Source organism: Tupaia chinensis, unplaced genomic scaffold (genome assembly GCF_000334495.1).
Source record: "Tupaia chinensis unplaced genomic scaffold, TupChi_1.0 Scaffold000228_1, whole genome shotgun sequence".
NCBI lineage: Eukaryota > Metazoa > Chordata > Mammalia > Scandentia > Tupaiidae > Tupaia > Tupaia belangeri.
This window is the reverse complement of record NW_006159703.1, coordinates 2,917,223-2,929,964: the sequence shown is the minus strand read 5'-3', so window position 1 is coordinate 2,929,964 and position 12,742 is coordinate 2,917,223. Positions and strand designations below refer to the sequence as shown.

Here is a 12,742-nt window from a genome sequence, read left to right as displayed (position 1 = left end):
ATGCATCATGACTTTCCCAGTAACTTGATAACTAATGTGGTTCATTTCTAAGCATAAATATGAGTGACCAATCCTAAGAAAGGCAAGCATTTCTTTCTCAGGGTGCTCCCTTATGTGGTTTTCTTTTATGTGGTTTTGCCTTATCTTCTATAAGGCACATACTCTTGCTGGAGAGAGACAGAGAGATATAGGGAGATATAATGAAAAGTTTTTTTCATTGGTCTTGAACCCAACCACTGCAATGCCTTTTCTGTATCTCTAAGGGGAGGCCTCCAGGTCCAAAAATTAGGATCTTCCTGGACTTAGGTACAAAACTGACTTCATATCCTCTAATGTTTCTATCTGTCCAGAAAGAAACATGCTGCCAACTCCTGGGCAGATCACTCTAGGGCCACATGGCTATCACAGTCAGAGACCCCTTAAAAAATATTATTAGATCAGCATATTGATCCCTTTTCAGATTGTGTATAGTTTAATTAAAACCCAGAGATGTGCAGGGAGCAGGCAGCTAGAGCAATTCTTAAAGGAAAGTAAGCACCTTCTGGATTTACTTTGGATGGTTTGCTGCCTGTGAAGGCTCTGAGGCAGTCTACATGCTGAACATCTGGGCTGATTTTTGTCTAACTCAGACAAGGGAAAGTGAAACCCGCTACTTCCAAATGAGAGCTGATGAACACATCGCCCAACCAGCAGTTGAAATCTGCTTTACATATTTAAAATATGTTTTATGATTTGAGGAACTGTGAGTAAATTTTTAAAAAGTAAATTAGAGTTGTTTTAGTCAAACTATTGCTCTTACTGTTACCTCCTACTAGAATGTCCTTCCTACTTACATCTCGATATGCTGAAATTCTCCTTATCTTTCAGTCATTCTCAAATGCCACCACCTTCAGGGAGTCTTATTGGAGTCTGTCCCATTGTCCCAATTAGGTGTGAGTAAGTGTTTCCTAGTCTGCACTTTATTAGTGACTTTCTTTTGGAGAGGTTTTTGCTGTAGGGTGTGTGCACTCGCCAGAACACCAGAGAGAGAGACAGACAGACAGACAGACAGAAAGCAAGAAATCACCCTCCAGGGGGAATGACTACACCCCAATCTCTTCTCCTCTCAGAATCTTGAGTATGCATGCACACATGCCCGGTATGAGTTTGCTGGGTCCAGGACTCTAACCACAGTCAACTACATGGGAGTCCGGTGACATAACCATTACGCCAACTGGTGGTCCCATATTAGTGACTTTCTTATGGCCCTTTTATGATTTGTAATATATTCATTTCTTTTTTTCATATATCCTTTCTTCATTTCTTTCATTCATTCTTTCTTTCTCTCGAATTTTTTTACTCATCTTTACATTCCATGCCCTCTACAATCTTCTTACCTCTCGGCCCTTGGCACGATGTCTCAGGAATAGTGAACTTTCAGTGCACATGGCATCCCCGAAAGCATTGGTGGGTGCATGCATAAACTTGGTTAATTTTCCCCTGTGTGATGTTAATGGTCATTAGCAAGACTTTCTTTCAAATATGTCAGAAGTAAATTTGACCAGCCCTGATAAAATGCCCACAAGCTCCAAATAAGTAGATATAGAAGTTTAGTCTAACTCTTGGTGCTTGTCCTAGCAAGGCTATGGGGAAAAAAAAAAAAAAAAAAAAAAGCATTAACCTCTAGAACATCACAGCATCTAGACGGCCTGGAGATAGGAATGAGTGAGGATCTTTCCTTGGATCTTAGCTCTTCCACCTGTTGCAATTGGCAAGTTATTTAACCCCTCTGTGTACATTTCTCCATCTATAAACAGATAAAATAACATACATTATACAAAATAACATACATTATAGGATTTTAGGAAGATTTAATTAGATATTCCAGGAATAGTGCTTAGCAAAGTGACTGGAATGTAACAAGGACTCAGATGAAGTCCGATTTGGTGATTGCTCTTATTACTAGTATTACCATCATCTATTAAAATCATAGCCTGGGGCCAGGAGTATCATGGAGGTTAAGGAGCTGGATCCCACATGGTCTACTCCATGGTTTGAGTCCCACACCAGGTGGCATGAAAAACATGCTGGGTGTATGCATGTATCTGCCTAAAATCCCAAGAGGAATATGGAGGAGAAGGAATCATGACATGACCATTCACCCTGGGGGGTGATTTCTCTCTCTCTCTCTTTCTCTTTTTCTGAAGAATGCACACACCTTATAGTTAAAAAAAAAAAAAGAAAGAAGAAAAAAATCTTATTTCCATGGCTTAAAGCTAAAAGAAAAAAAAAAAAGAAAGAAAAAAAAAACTGTTTTCTGCTTCCCCTGGCATCTCCTTATAAATTAGGAAACGTCCTTTGTCTACTTTTTATAGCTACTGTGAGAGTTAGTATATAAACTTGGTGGAAAGGATGCTTGGCTTTTTTATGCTTTTCCTAGTATAGACTATTCAATGAGAGCCAAAACCTTCCGTTGTAACCAGCTGGGTTTTGTTGATTCACTTTCTGCATGGTATTATCTGCTCTAAATTGAGCCTGCCCTCCTCTTTTAAGGCTTCGTTAGTCTTATCTGTAGCTGTCCACCTGTCACTTGCTTTAGTCACATGCCAAGAGAGCTGGCTGAATAATCAGTCTAGACTGCCAATCAAAAATGTGACTCAGGCCAGCTGGTTGTGTGGCAGTTAAAGTGGCTAGATCCTACATGGCTGACTTTGCAGCTTGAGTCCTGGACCTGACTGCTTGGAGAAAACACCAGGCACATGTACAGCATGCCCAAAATCCTAAGGGGAGGATGGAGGAGAAGGAATTAGGGTGTGGCCATCCCCTTGCAGGGTGATGTCTCACTTTCTGTCTCTCTTCCCTCTCCAGCAAGTACTCACGTCCTATGGCAAACTAAAAACCAACAAAAAATATGAAACAAGGCCAGCCCCACCCATAGTGCAGATGTTCAGGGAGCTGGATCCCACGGGACTGATGGAAGTTCAAAACCCCAGCCCTGGTGGCTTGAAAAACACACTGAGGATGTGTGTATATATATAGCCCAGATCTCAACAGATTGGATAAATGGAGGAGAAAGGATTGTGGTGTGACCACACCCAACTGGGGGAGGAGTGCTTTCTCTCTTTCTCTGTCTCATTGTCTCTTTCCAGTGAGGATGGGAAGGCATGCAGCCTCTGGCACTTAAAAAAAAAAATGTGAATCAAGTCCTTACTGACCTCTCTGCTAGGTCTGGGGATGCAATGGGTGAGCAAGACAACATGATCTGTACCACACAGAGCTTATATTAAGGCAGTGAAACAAACATTAAAATAAATTGCTATTTAAAAAATAATTAAGCAGTTAATTAAATTAGAAGAGGCAATTGCTGTGAAGGTAAATTGCAAGCCATGAAAAAGAAGGCGAACCCCATTCCTTGGCCAGCAACTTGTTTTTCAGCCTCAACTCAAATATCACCTCCTCAGAGAAGCTGTCCCTGACCATCCAAGCAAAGCAGATGCACAGAAGAGTGTCTGGCATTTAATAGTTGCTAAAAGTATTATTTTGTGTGAATGAATGGATAAAGGAACTAACAAACAGGGGCCTCAAGCTAGATCAGAATCTACCAAGTTGTGAATTTCACATGCTGGCTAGAAGGTGAGTTTAAGTATTTTATTTAAATAAATAAATTTATTTTAATTTGACCAACGAGAGATAGAGAGGGAAAGTGAGAAAGCAAGTTGCCAGGTACAGGACTTGAACAGCAGTCAGCCATGTGGGAGTACAGTGCTTTAACCACCATGTTACCTGCCGGCTCCATAGAGTGAGCCAGGCAGAATTCTAAGCACCTTTCTGGGTCCCCTAGTTGATGTGCACCACAGCCATATGTGTTAGGAGTGATATTTTTGTTGTCATTGTTGTTTTAATGTCTTCGCCATGGGGTACATATGCTTAGCCCAGAGAGACAGAGAGGGGCACAGAGAGGGGAAGTGAGAAATCACTCCCCAAGGGGGGATGGCCACACTGCAGTACTTTTTCCTCCAGTCTTCTTTTGGGATTTAGGGCATGTGCATACATGTGCCCAGCAAGATTTTCAAGTCATCAGGTTCAGGACTTAAACTGCAGTCAGCCATGTGGGAGTCTAGAGCCTACACCACCTGCTGGTCCTAGCAGTGGTTACTATGCATGGAGAATAGGGCAGGCATTTTATCTGTCTTGTTTATTATTTTTGTACTTTTATTATTTTATTGATTGCTATTATTGTCATTATTATTTTTTTTTTGGAGAGGTTTTTGCTATAGGGCACGTGCGCTCACCAGACAGACAGAGAGAGACAGAGAGTCAGAAAGCGAGAAATCACCCCCCAGAGCGGATGGCCATGCCACAATCCCTTCTCCTCCATTCTCCTCTCTGGATCTTGGGCACGCACGCACATGTGCCCGGCGTGAATTTTAAGCCACCGGGTCCGGGACACGAACTGTGGTCGACTACATGGGAGTCCAGCGACATAGTCATTACGCTAACTGCTGGTCCCTTATTGTCATTATTTTTAAATTTGCTATAAGGCACATGCACTCACCAGAGACAGGAAAAGTGAGAAAGCAAGCCACTAGGTCTGGGACTAGAACCGCAGTTGGCCATGTGGAAGTCCAGCACCTTAAGCACGATGCCACCTGTTGGTCCCTTTATTTACTATTGATCCTTTAGCACCTTGCACAGTGCTTGGCTTAAGTAGATGCTCAATTAATGTATTTAATAATGAATGAGTAGTTTGAAAGGGGAGACTGGTATTTGAAAGTCTGTGGCAGGAAAATTTGAACCAGTCTAGGACAGTAAGAAACCTCTCTCCGAAGAGGTGACATTTTATTTAAGATTTGAAGAATGAATAAGAATTTGCTTTGCTCTGACTTGAGAGTAAAAATCTGGGTAGGTTCATCCTTACTGACTTTAAATAAGCTACATTCTCCCCCACCCTCTCCAGAATTTAGTTTCCTGCTTAGTAAAATGTAAAACTGTAATGATGAATCTTTCCCCAAAGGAGATTGTAAACATGTGCTAAAGAGAATCGTCAGAGTAACATTCCCATAGACTTGGGTTTAATGAGAGTAGGTGACGACAATGGCACCAGTGGGAACACACAACTGGCAGTCTCCTCGTTTGCTGGCCCCAAGGCAGGGGCGTTTGCTTCTAGCCCAGGAGATCAGCCCAAAGAAAAGTTTGGGACAGCTTTATCCACAGTGCAGCGCTCACAGAATGCCCAGTTAATTGCTGTTTTGCCATTTGATATCAAAATATGAAATGTGGAAATGATCTGGGGTAATTTCTTGTCTCTGAACCCTGCTCTGCTCCATTCCAGGGACCTTGTCCTTGGCACCTAAAATCTCTCTCCTCCTAGGCTTCTGGTTTCCCTTTCAGAGACCCCTGGGTGCTCATGGGTGCTCCCCAGCCCTCACCTTAGCACCTTTATTTTCCTTATAAAGATATCTCCTGGCTGACCCTGCTCTCATCTGTGATGACACTGGATATATCAGGGACTAATTTCACTTTATGGAGCAGCTAACCGTCCATTTGCTGCGCCTCCCAGCAAGGTAATTGCCTTTGAACAGGAGCTTTTTGTAAATAATGCCCAGTGCAACGATGTGGATCTCTGCATTGACCTTTTGGGACTTTAAATCCCAAAGCATCTTTTTAGGTCTCTTTCTGCTGTCATTGCTCCTATGAAGCTGTATTAAAAGAATTAATTAGTCCCTCTCTTTTCTGGAATATGCATTCCTTTAGATCAGGGACGATATCTTATATCCTATATCCCCATCACTCAGCATAATACCTGTTATGTCATCAGGGTGGCAACACATTGTTGAACAGAAATGGGAACTATATTACTTAGGGCAAGAACATTTTGAAAACTTGCTGTTACTCTGACCGGTCAAGCCAAAACATAAAATTAAACATCTTACTCCAGAGGTTGTCAAATTTTAAAGTAAGACGCTTGGAACCATAAGACTTGGAGCTTCCCGGCTGCCTATTTCCACTGGTTCCATTGCCGTCCCCTACTGTCATTGAAGCCCAGGTCTATGGGAACGTTACCACAAAGGTTCTCTTTTAGCATATGTTTACAACCTTTTTTTTGGGGGGGGTGCAGGAAGACTCATTTGTTATCCCTATGTAGTCTGAATCAATTGGCTTGGTTGCCATAAAATCTGCTGCCTTCACCAGTCCGCCAGATGATTCCAGTGCAGACCTGGGTAGCCTATGGATAAATTATATCCTTTCAGCCTATTCTGTCTTCTGTAAAATGGGATTGTTGAGAAAATCAAAGAGGGAAGAGGAAAAAACAAAAAGAAGATGGGAAAGCACGTTAAAACCATTTAGCCAATCAGCACCAAATAGTTTATTCTGCCTGTCCCTTGCCAGCGTACACCTGGGTAGATAGGATGCGTAGGTATGGCACTAAATCATTCATTTCAATTTAGATTTCAGTTGAGGTCAAGAAGTACTGACTGGTTTAAGGTGATATGTTTGGAACTAGAGTCCCAACACCATTGTTTTTGTTTAATAAAAAAACAATAAAATTTTTCTTTTCAAGTTTTTATTTCTTTTTTCTATGACGAGAAAAAGAGAGAGCGATGTACCCCACCCCCAACAGAGTCTTTGCACCATAATCTGCCCCCAGTCTCAGCAGGCTTGGATCACTATCATATGCGTGCATGCCCAGCAGGCCTGGGAGACCCTGGGACACAAACCCAGGACTTTACCATGTCAGTCCAGTTGTATTACTATTGTGAAACCACCGGCCTGCTCCTCAACCCACTGGTCTGTTGCTTCATATGGAAGAGGTAGCTTTCGTTTTGTTTTGTTTTGTTTATGTTTAGGTCTTTGAGAATAATTATAGGCAACATTATCAGTGAGTATTTTTTCACTCAGGAAGTATTTACTGAGTGTTTACTATGGACTCAGAAAGTATTTTCTAAGTGCCCACTTTTTATCTAACACTGCAATACACAAAGTTGAAGCATGTTTATTCATGAATTCTGTAATACCTTTGCTTGAATGATCTATTCCAGCTTTATATTAAGCTGACATCTATGCCATGTGTGTTGTAAAGAACCACCACAAACAATTTTTTTAAAAAGAAAATACCTTCCAGAAACTTCTACTTGTATATATTGACTTATCCAGTCATTCATCACTTTACTCAACTAATATTTGCTGTGTATCTATTTTGTGCCAGGCTCTGGGCTAGGCATCAGGGATACAAAGATGAATTAGACATTGCTCTCTCCCTCAAGAGGTTTATAATTTTATTGTTTAGATAACTAAGTAAATATTCTATGATTAAGGGCCAATATTCCTCTTGTAGATAATGGTAATTAATCTTGTGAACCAAAATGTAATTAAGCACTCTGCTAAACTCTCTATATGAACCATGCAGTTTTGCCCTCATAGGTTCATATGATATCGTATTTTCATCCTTATTAGACCTGCAATGAAGCTCAGAGATATTTAGTAGATTGCCTAAGAATCAACTGTAAGTAAGTGTCAGGGCAGAATTAAACCCTGGCTGTCTAACTGCAGTGACACCTGTTCTCTGACTGCTCTCGGGTTGGTATCTGACCATAGCATCTCAGAGAAGGCCAGCAATAGCAGCAACAACAAGTTTGTCAAGTGGCTATCCTAACCCAGATGTTTTATCCATGTTATCTCACTTCCTTCGAGAACATATGAGGAAAGTTTTGTTCACATCTATCCAACCAGCCAGTGAATCACTAGTTCAAACTTTAGTCTGAATGAACCCCAAGGCCCACATTTCCACTCTGCCTCACTGTAGGTTAGAATGTGGAATATCTCTTAGAAAGGTACCTCTTTCTAAGACATACACTTCTGTTGTGGGTTTGAGGTTCCTTCCATACATAAACCAACCTTTTAGACATTGCCTAATAGCACCTTACTTGGGATGGCCCTACCTTGTTGGGTCCTTGGGTCTAAGGAGGTTATACAGTTATGGCGGACTAAACAGTGTGTCATTATGATACAGTAGTCCAAAATTCAAAGAGGTGACATAATGGTGGAAGAGTCTTTTCACATTACCATGGACCAGAGGATAATTACTCTGTGTCTTTTCTCTCCTGACCAGACCAGTACTTTTCTCCAACATTAAGTTAAATATTGGGTTGTTAGGAAGCTGATGCATTTTTGCATAGAAACACATAGAAAAAATATGTTGTGACTTTTCTGACACTGCAATACTCTTGTAAAAAGTGTTCATAAAAGCTTAAAAATCATTCTATCAGATTTTCAAGTCAAACTTTTATAAAATCTTATTTTTAAAAATTCCACTTGGGGGACCAGCAGGTGATGTGGTATTTTAAGCACTGGACTCCCACATGACCATCCAAGCTTTGAGTTCTGGGCCTGGTGACTGACTCTCTCCCTTCCCCTCTCACACATGCCCTCTAGCAAATTTAATAATAATAATAATAATAATAATAATAAATTAATTAAATAAATAACTCTTCTTTAAAAAATTCCACTTGGGGAATATTGGTTTTCTTTTACTGACTAAATCATTTCCTTGTGTCTCTGAATGTAGCACAAAGGACATTTGCCTTTTTCTCTTCATCATACACAATAGTTTCTTTGACAGAATTTATAAATCCCGAACTGAAGCGCTGTGCTTGTCTCCTGGTGACAAGGTTTCCAAAGCCATTATTATTCCATGAGCCCAAACCACCAATCTGCCGTCCCAAATTGTATTTGGTGATTGGTCATTTAATAATCTCGCTCCCTCTCTGTCTCTGCCTCTCTCTGTCTCAGTTGGCATTTCAGTGACAGTTTAGTTTTGATAAAGTTGGATAATCCTTAGATCTACTTACTTCCTGCCTTCAGGGTACATGGCTGATAAGGGGGTCATTTCCCTAGGGGTTAGTCCCTCTGTGTTGAGGCTTCATATTTGTACAGCAGGTAACTCAGAACTAAGTTATTTGTCCAGTGTTAAAGCTGGTTAGGAAAAATCAAAGAAGCCATAGTGGTGCACAGAATCTGTCTGTGTTAGCCCTGTGTCACCGACCACTCAACCAGCTTGGGGCTTCACCTAAATAATAAATGGTCCTATTGTTTGGGCTTTAGTATTAAAAAAAAAAAAATAGAACTAAATCTAGATTAAGCAAGGACAGAGACCCATTTCATTGCACTGTACTTTAATATTCCTGAGATCCATGGCATTACTGGTGGCTCTTTTTAACAGCCCTCTCTCTCCAGGGCGGAACACTATGCCGTCTTTGTTCCATCTGATCTTCCAGCTAAATAAGAGATGGTCACTTATCCTCACGACTCCCATATCCTGCTGGATTTCTATTGCTAACAGAGAAACTGACCACACGGGAAAAGGTAGAGGTTTCAGGCTGAGCATTTCAGCGTGTGTTTACAAGGCAGGACTGACTTACTCAGCAAATCCTGCTCGGAGAAGCTTCAGCCAATGAAGAGGCTATATCCCGGCTTGCTTGGGGGCTTCTGAGTTTGAGCTGCATGCAGAAATGTAAGGCAGTGTTTCCTGGCGCTGATGGCAAAATGGGACCCTTCTCCAGTTATTCCTCGGGCTTCCCAGCTTCACAGATCTGGGAGAGAACCTACATAAACATATTGGTGATGTAGCCAGCTCTAAAGGCCGAGAGAATCCTTATGGATTCAGGAGACTGCTTTTTTACTTAGATTTTTATTTTTTATTTGGAAGATGAAATGCTTCTCTCGTTACCTGCCTTACATCTTCAGACCTCCGAACACCATCCTCTCTTCCAGCTGCCACACAGAAGGTACAGACCAGAGAGGGAGAGTGTCTGGGTGGGTGGGAAAAAGTGGGCTGGTGTCTGACTTCCCACAGGTTCTGCTGACGCTGCTTTCTGTGGTTAGTAGATGACTGTCGTTCCTGGCAAAAGCTTGTATCTGACAGACTTAGATCTGCTTCTAAAATCACTCTTGTCTTGTATAAGAAAAGAGAAGTATTTTCTGATGAGCAGGATGATAATGTTGCAAAGGTAATCTCAAAGCCGACGGAGCAGAATGGAACATAATTCAGAGATGTTTTGCCAGTTTCCCTTGTTCTATTTAACATGCAAACAAGTCACTGGAACTAGGACTAAGAAAGAAAGATTTCAGTAGGTGCTGCCACAGACATTTATCCAAGCTTTCTGTTGTGTCACTGTTTAATAACTTGGTGCATGCCCAAGAAAGCAATTAGCAAAATAGAATTAGCTCAGTACATGACGGTGGAGTGTTGGTTGTTGAACTGGTTCACTTGGAGCCTGTACTTGGGTTACAGAGAAGTAGGAACACAGCTGACTTTCAGCACTTGCTTGAAATGTGGTTTGGGGGCGTCCTAAGTCAATACTTTAAAGGGACGGTAAGCCGAGTCTCATATACATTCCCTGGTTCTTGTTCCTTTGGGAGACCTTCTCTGCTGCGTTCTAACCTAGCATGATATGCATACATATGTATGTACTTTCTGGGTGCACGTGTGTGCATGCTTCATAAACATTGGGGCAATTCCCTTCAACTAAGCACTGCAGGATTTGACATTTCTGTACTTGGTAGTTCCTCTTGCATCTTCTGTACGTGATTTGCCTGTTTCTTCAGATCTGACATATCCTGGCAAAAGCAATTTCAAGCAAAGCAACTGGCTGAATATTTTTCAGCCTTGGGGACTATCCTACAAGCAGTATTTGATTAACAGAGCAGAGGATGGGAAGGTGCGGTGGTGGCTTCACCTCAGGTCCAGTCACACGCTTCTGGAACCAAGCTGGTGACCAGGCTGCTCTGAAAACCCAAAAGTAGGAGCCTGAGTCTGGAGCTCCATATATCGAATGAAATACCCACATGATGTACTGTACGGTGATTTTCAATGAGTGCTCTGGGAAAAGGGAGTAGACAATTCATCCTTGAATTGATACTAAAGATGGTATTTTTCCTAGACTTTGATAGCTTATAGATTTCTTTTTCACAATGGGGTATTTAACTTAAAAAATATATGAGTAGCTAAAAGAAATGACCCATTGAAAAATCAATTCTTCTTCATAGGGAGAAACCTAGAAATCCCTATACATATTGAGGGGAAGGGAGAAATGGTGATGACATGGATCCAAATCTCCAGGAGAACTTTCCAAATAGTAGACCTAAGCCCACACAGGAAGCTGCCTCAGTGACTTGTATTTCTGATTGGTTCTCCTGCCCTCTCCTCCCAGCTTGGGACTTTGAGAACCCAAATACTTGGCCTCTTCATCTGTTTTTTTTTTTTTTTTTTTTTTTTGTATATTAATCAAACTAAATATCTTATTAAAAAATAAGACAAAAACACCAGTACAATGAGCACCTTTTAAAACTGTTCCTTAAATCAAATCGAATTGATTTAGTCCATCAAAATGGAAACCTCATTTTGTTTATGCCAAAGCAAACGATTTCTGCTTCACCACTACCACCAGATTTTAGGTGAGAGGGGTGGGGAGATATGTATCTAAATTTGTTGAAATCCTAATACAGACAATGGGTAAAGATAATGTAAGATATTAACAGCACGGACAAGGCACTGGGACATGGTAGAAAAGGCATGAATTAGAAGCCAAGCAAGCAGGGCCACAACACTTCATTGCTCTAGGCCTGGTTCTATCTATAACATGAAAATAGAGATGTTGACTGTTGTAATGTCTGTCTCAATGGATGTTGAGAGTTAAATGTAATAGTTTAAGTTTTTTGTAAAGCTCAGCACATGATAGGTGCTGTTTTTGAGTTCCGTGTGTTTTCTTAGATATTCAAGTTTTCTTTATTTATACCAGTATTTTAAGCAATGAGTAGTTTCCTCAAATACATTACTATGTCACCAAAAACTAGTTATTTAAAGTTTGAGGAGGAAAACATGTCAAAATGAGCCTGAGTTTGTGTTCTATATGTGTGTGTGAGAGAGAGAGTATATTTCTTTTTATATAATCAGCAATCATGTTACTCTGCGGTCTATTCTGGAAAAATTATAGCTGTGAAGTTTACGAATTATTTAACTGGAAGAGCAGAGAATGGGTAATTTGTGAATATCCCTGTGAAAGTTAAATAAATACAAGTAACCCCAACAATCTCCTTAAGAGTGACTCTAAAACCACTTGAAGAGCTTCAACAGTTCCTGGGCCTCTTACAGACCAGAGCCATTATACTCTGAATACTTGGGTGTTTTTTCCAGCTTTGCTTTGACATTGTTTTTCCAATGTAGAAAGATGCTGACTTTGATTCCTAGCTCTGCCACATGTCAACTGGATGATTTACATAGATATTTAACGAATGAGCCACAGGTTCATCATTTGTTAAATATGGATAACAATACTCCTTAAAACGACAGCAAAGAGAATACTTTCAGAATGCCATATGTAGGGTGTTAATCATAATAGTAATAATAATAATAATCAGTCTTCATATATATGTTACTTACTATGTCCAAGGTTTTATCTAAGTACACATTATATATAGGAATACATTTGTTTATAGAGTAAATCAAGAATATGTGGTTCACTGGGGCCAGCAGGTGGTGTGGTGGTTAAGGCTCTGAACTCCCACATGGCCAAATATGGTTCAAGTCCTGGATCTGGTGGTTTGCTTTCTCACTTTCCCTTTTTCTATCTCTCTGATGAGTGTAAATATTCTATAACAAATTTAAATAATAATAATGATAAATAAAATTAAATAAGTTATGCTTTAATAAAATAAAGAGTATGTAGTTCACAAACATTAGTGCCTTTTTGGTTTCCTCTCTCAC

The 12,742-nt window shown here is 40.6% G+C and overlaps 1 protein-coding gene across 3 annotated transcripts in view; it reads left to right on the top strand.

Moving 5' to 3' along the window:
• The window catches only part of PPP2R2B (protein phosphatase 2 regulatory subunit Bbeta), a 527,631-nt gene that overhangs the window by 30,616 nt on the left and 484,273 nt on the right, over positions 1 to 12,742 (top strand). The window contains exon 1 of one of the 3 annotated variants that reach the window (XM_006148043.3): positions 9,508 to 9,764. The exons of the other annotated variants lie outside the window; for them this stretch is intronic. Within the exon in view, the coding sequence (XP_006148105.1) occupies positions 9,686 to 9,764 (79 nt within the window). The 5' untranslated portion in view covers positions 9,508 to 9,685. Of the gene's footprint in view, positions 1 to 9,507; positions 9,765 to 12,742 lie in introns of those variants that run through there. 3 annotated transcript variants of the gene reach the window in all.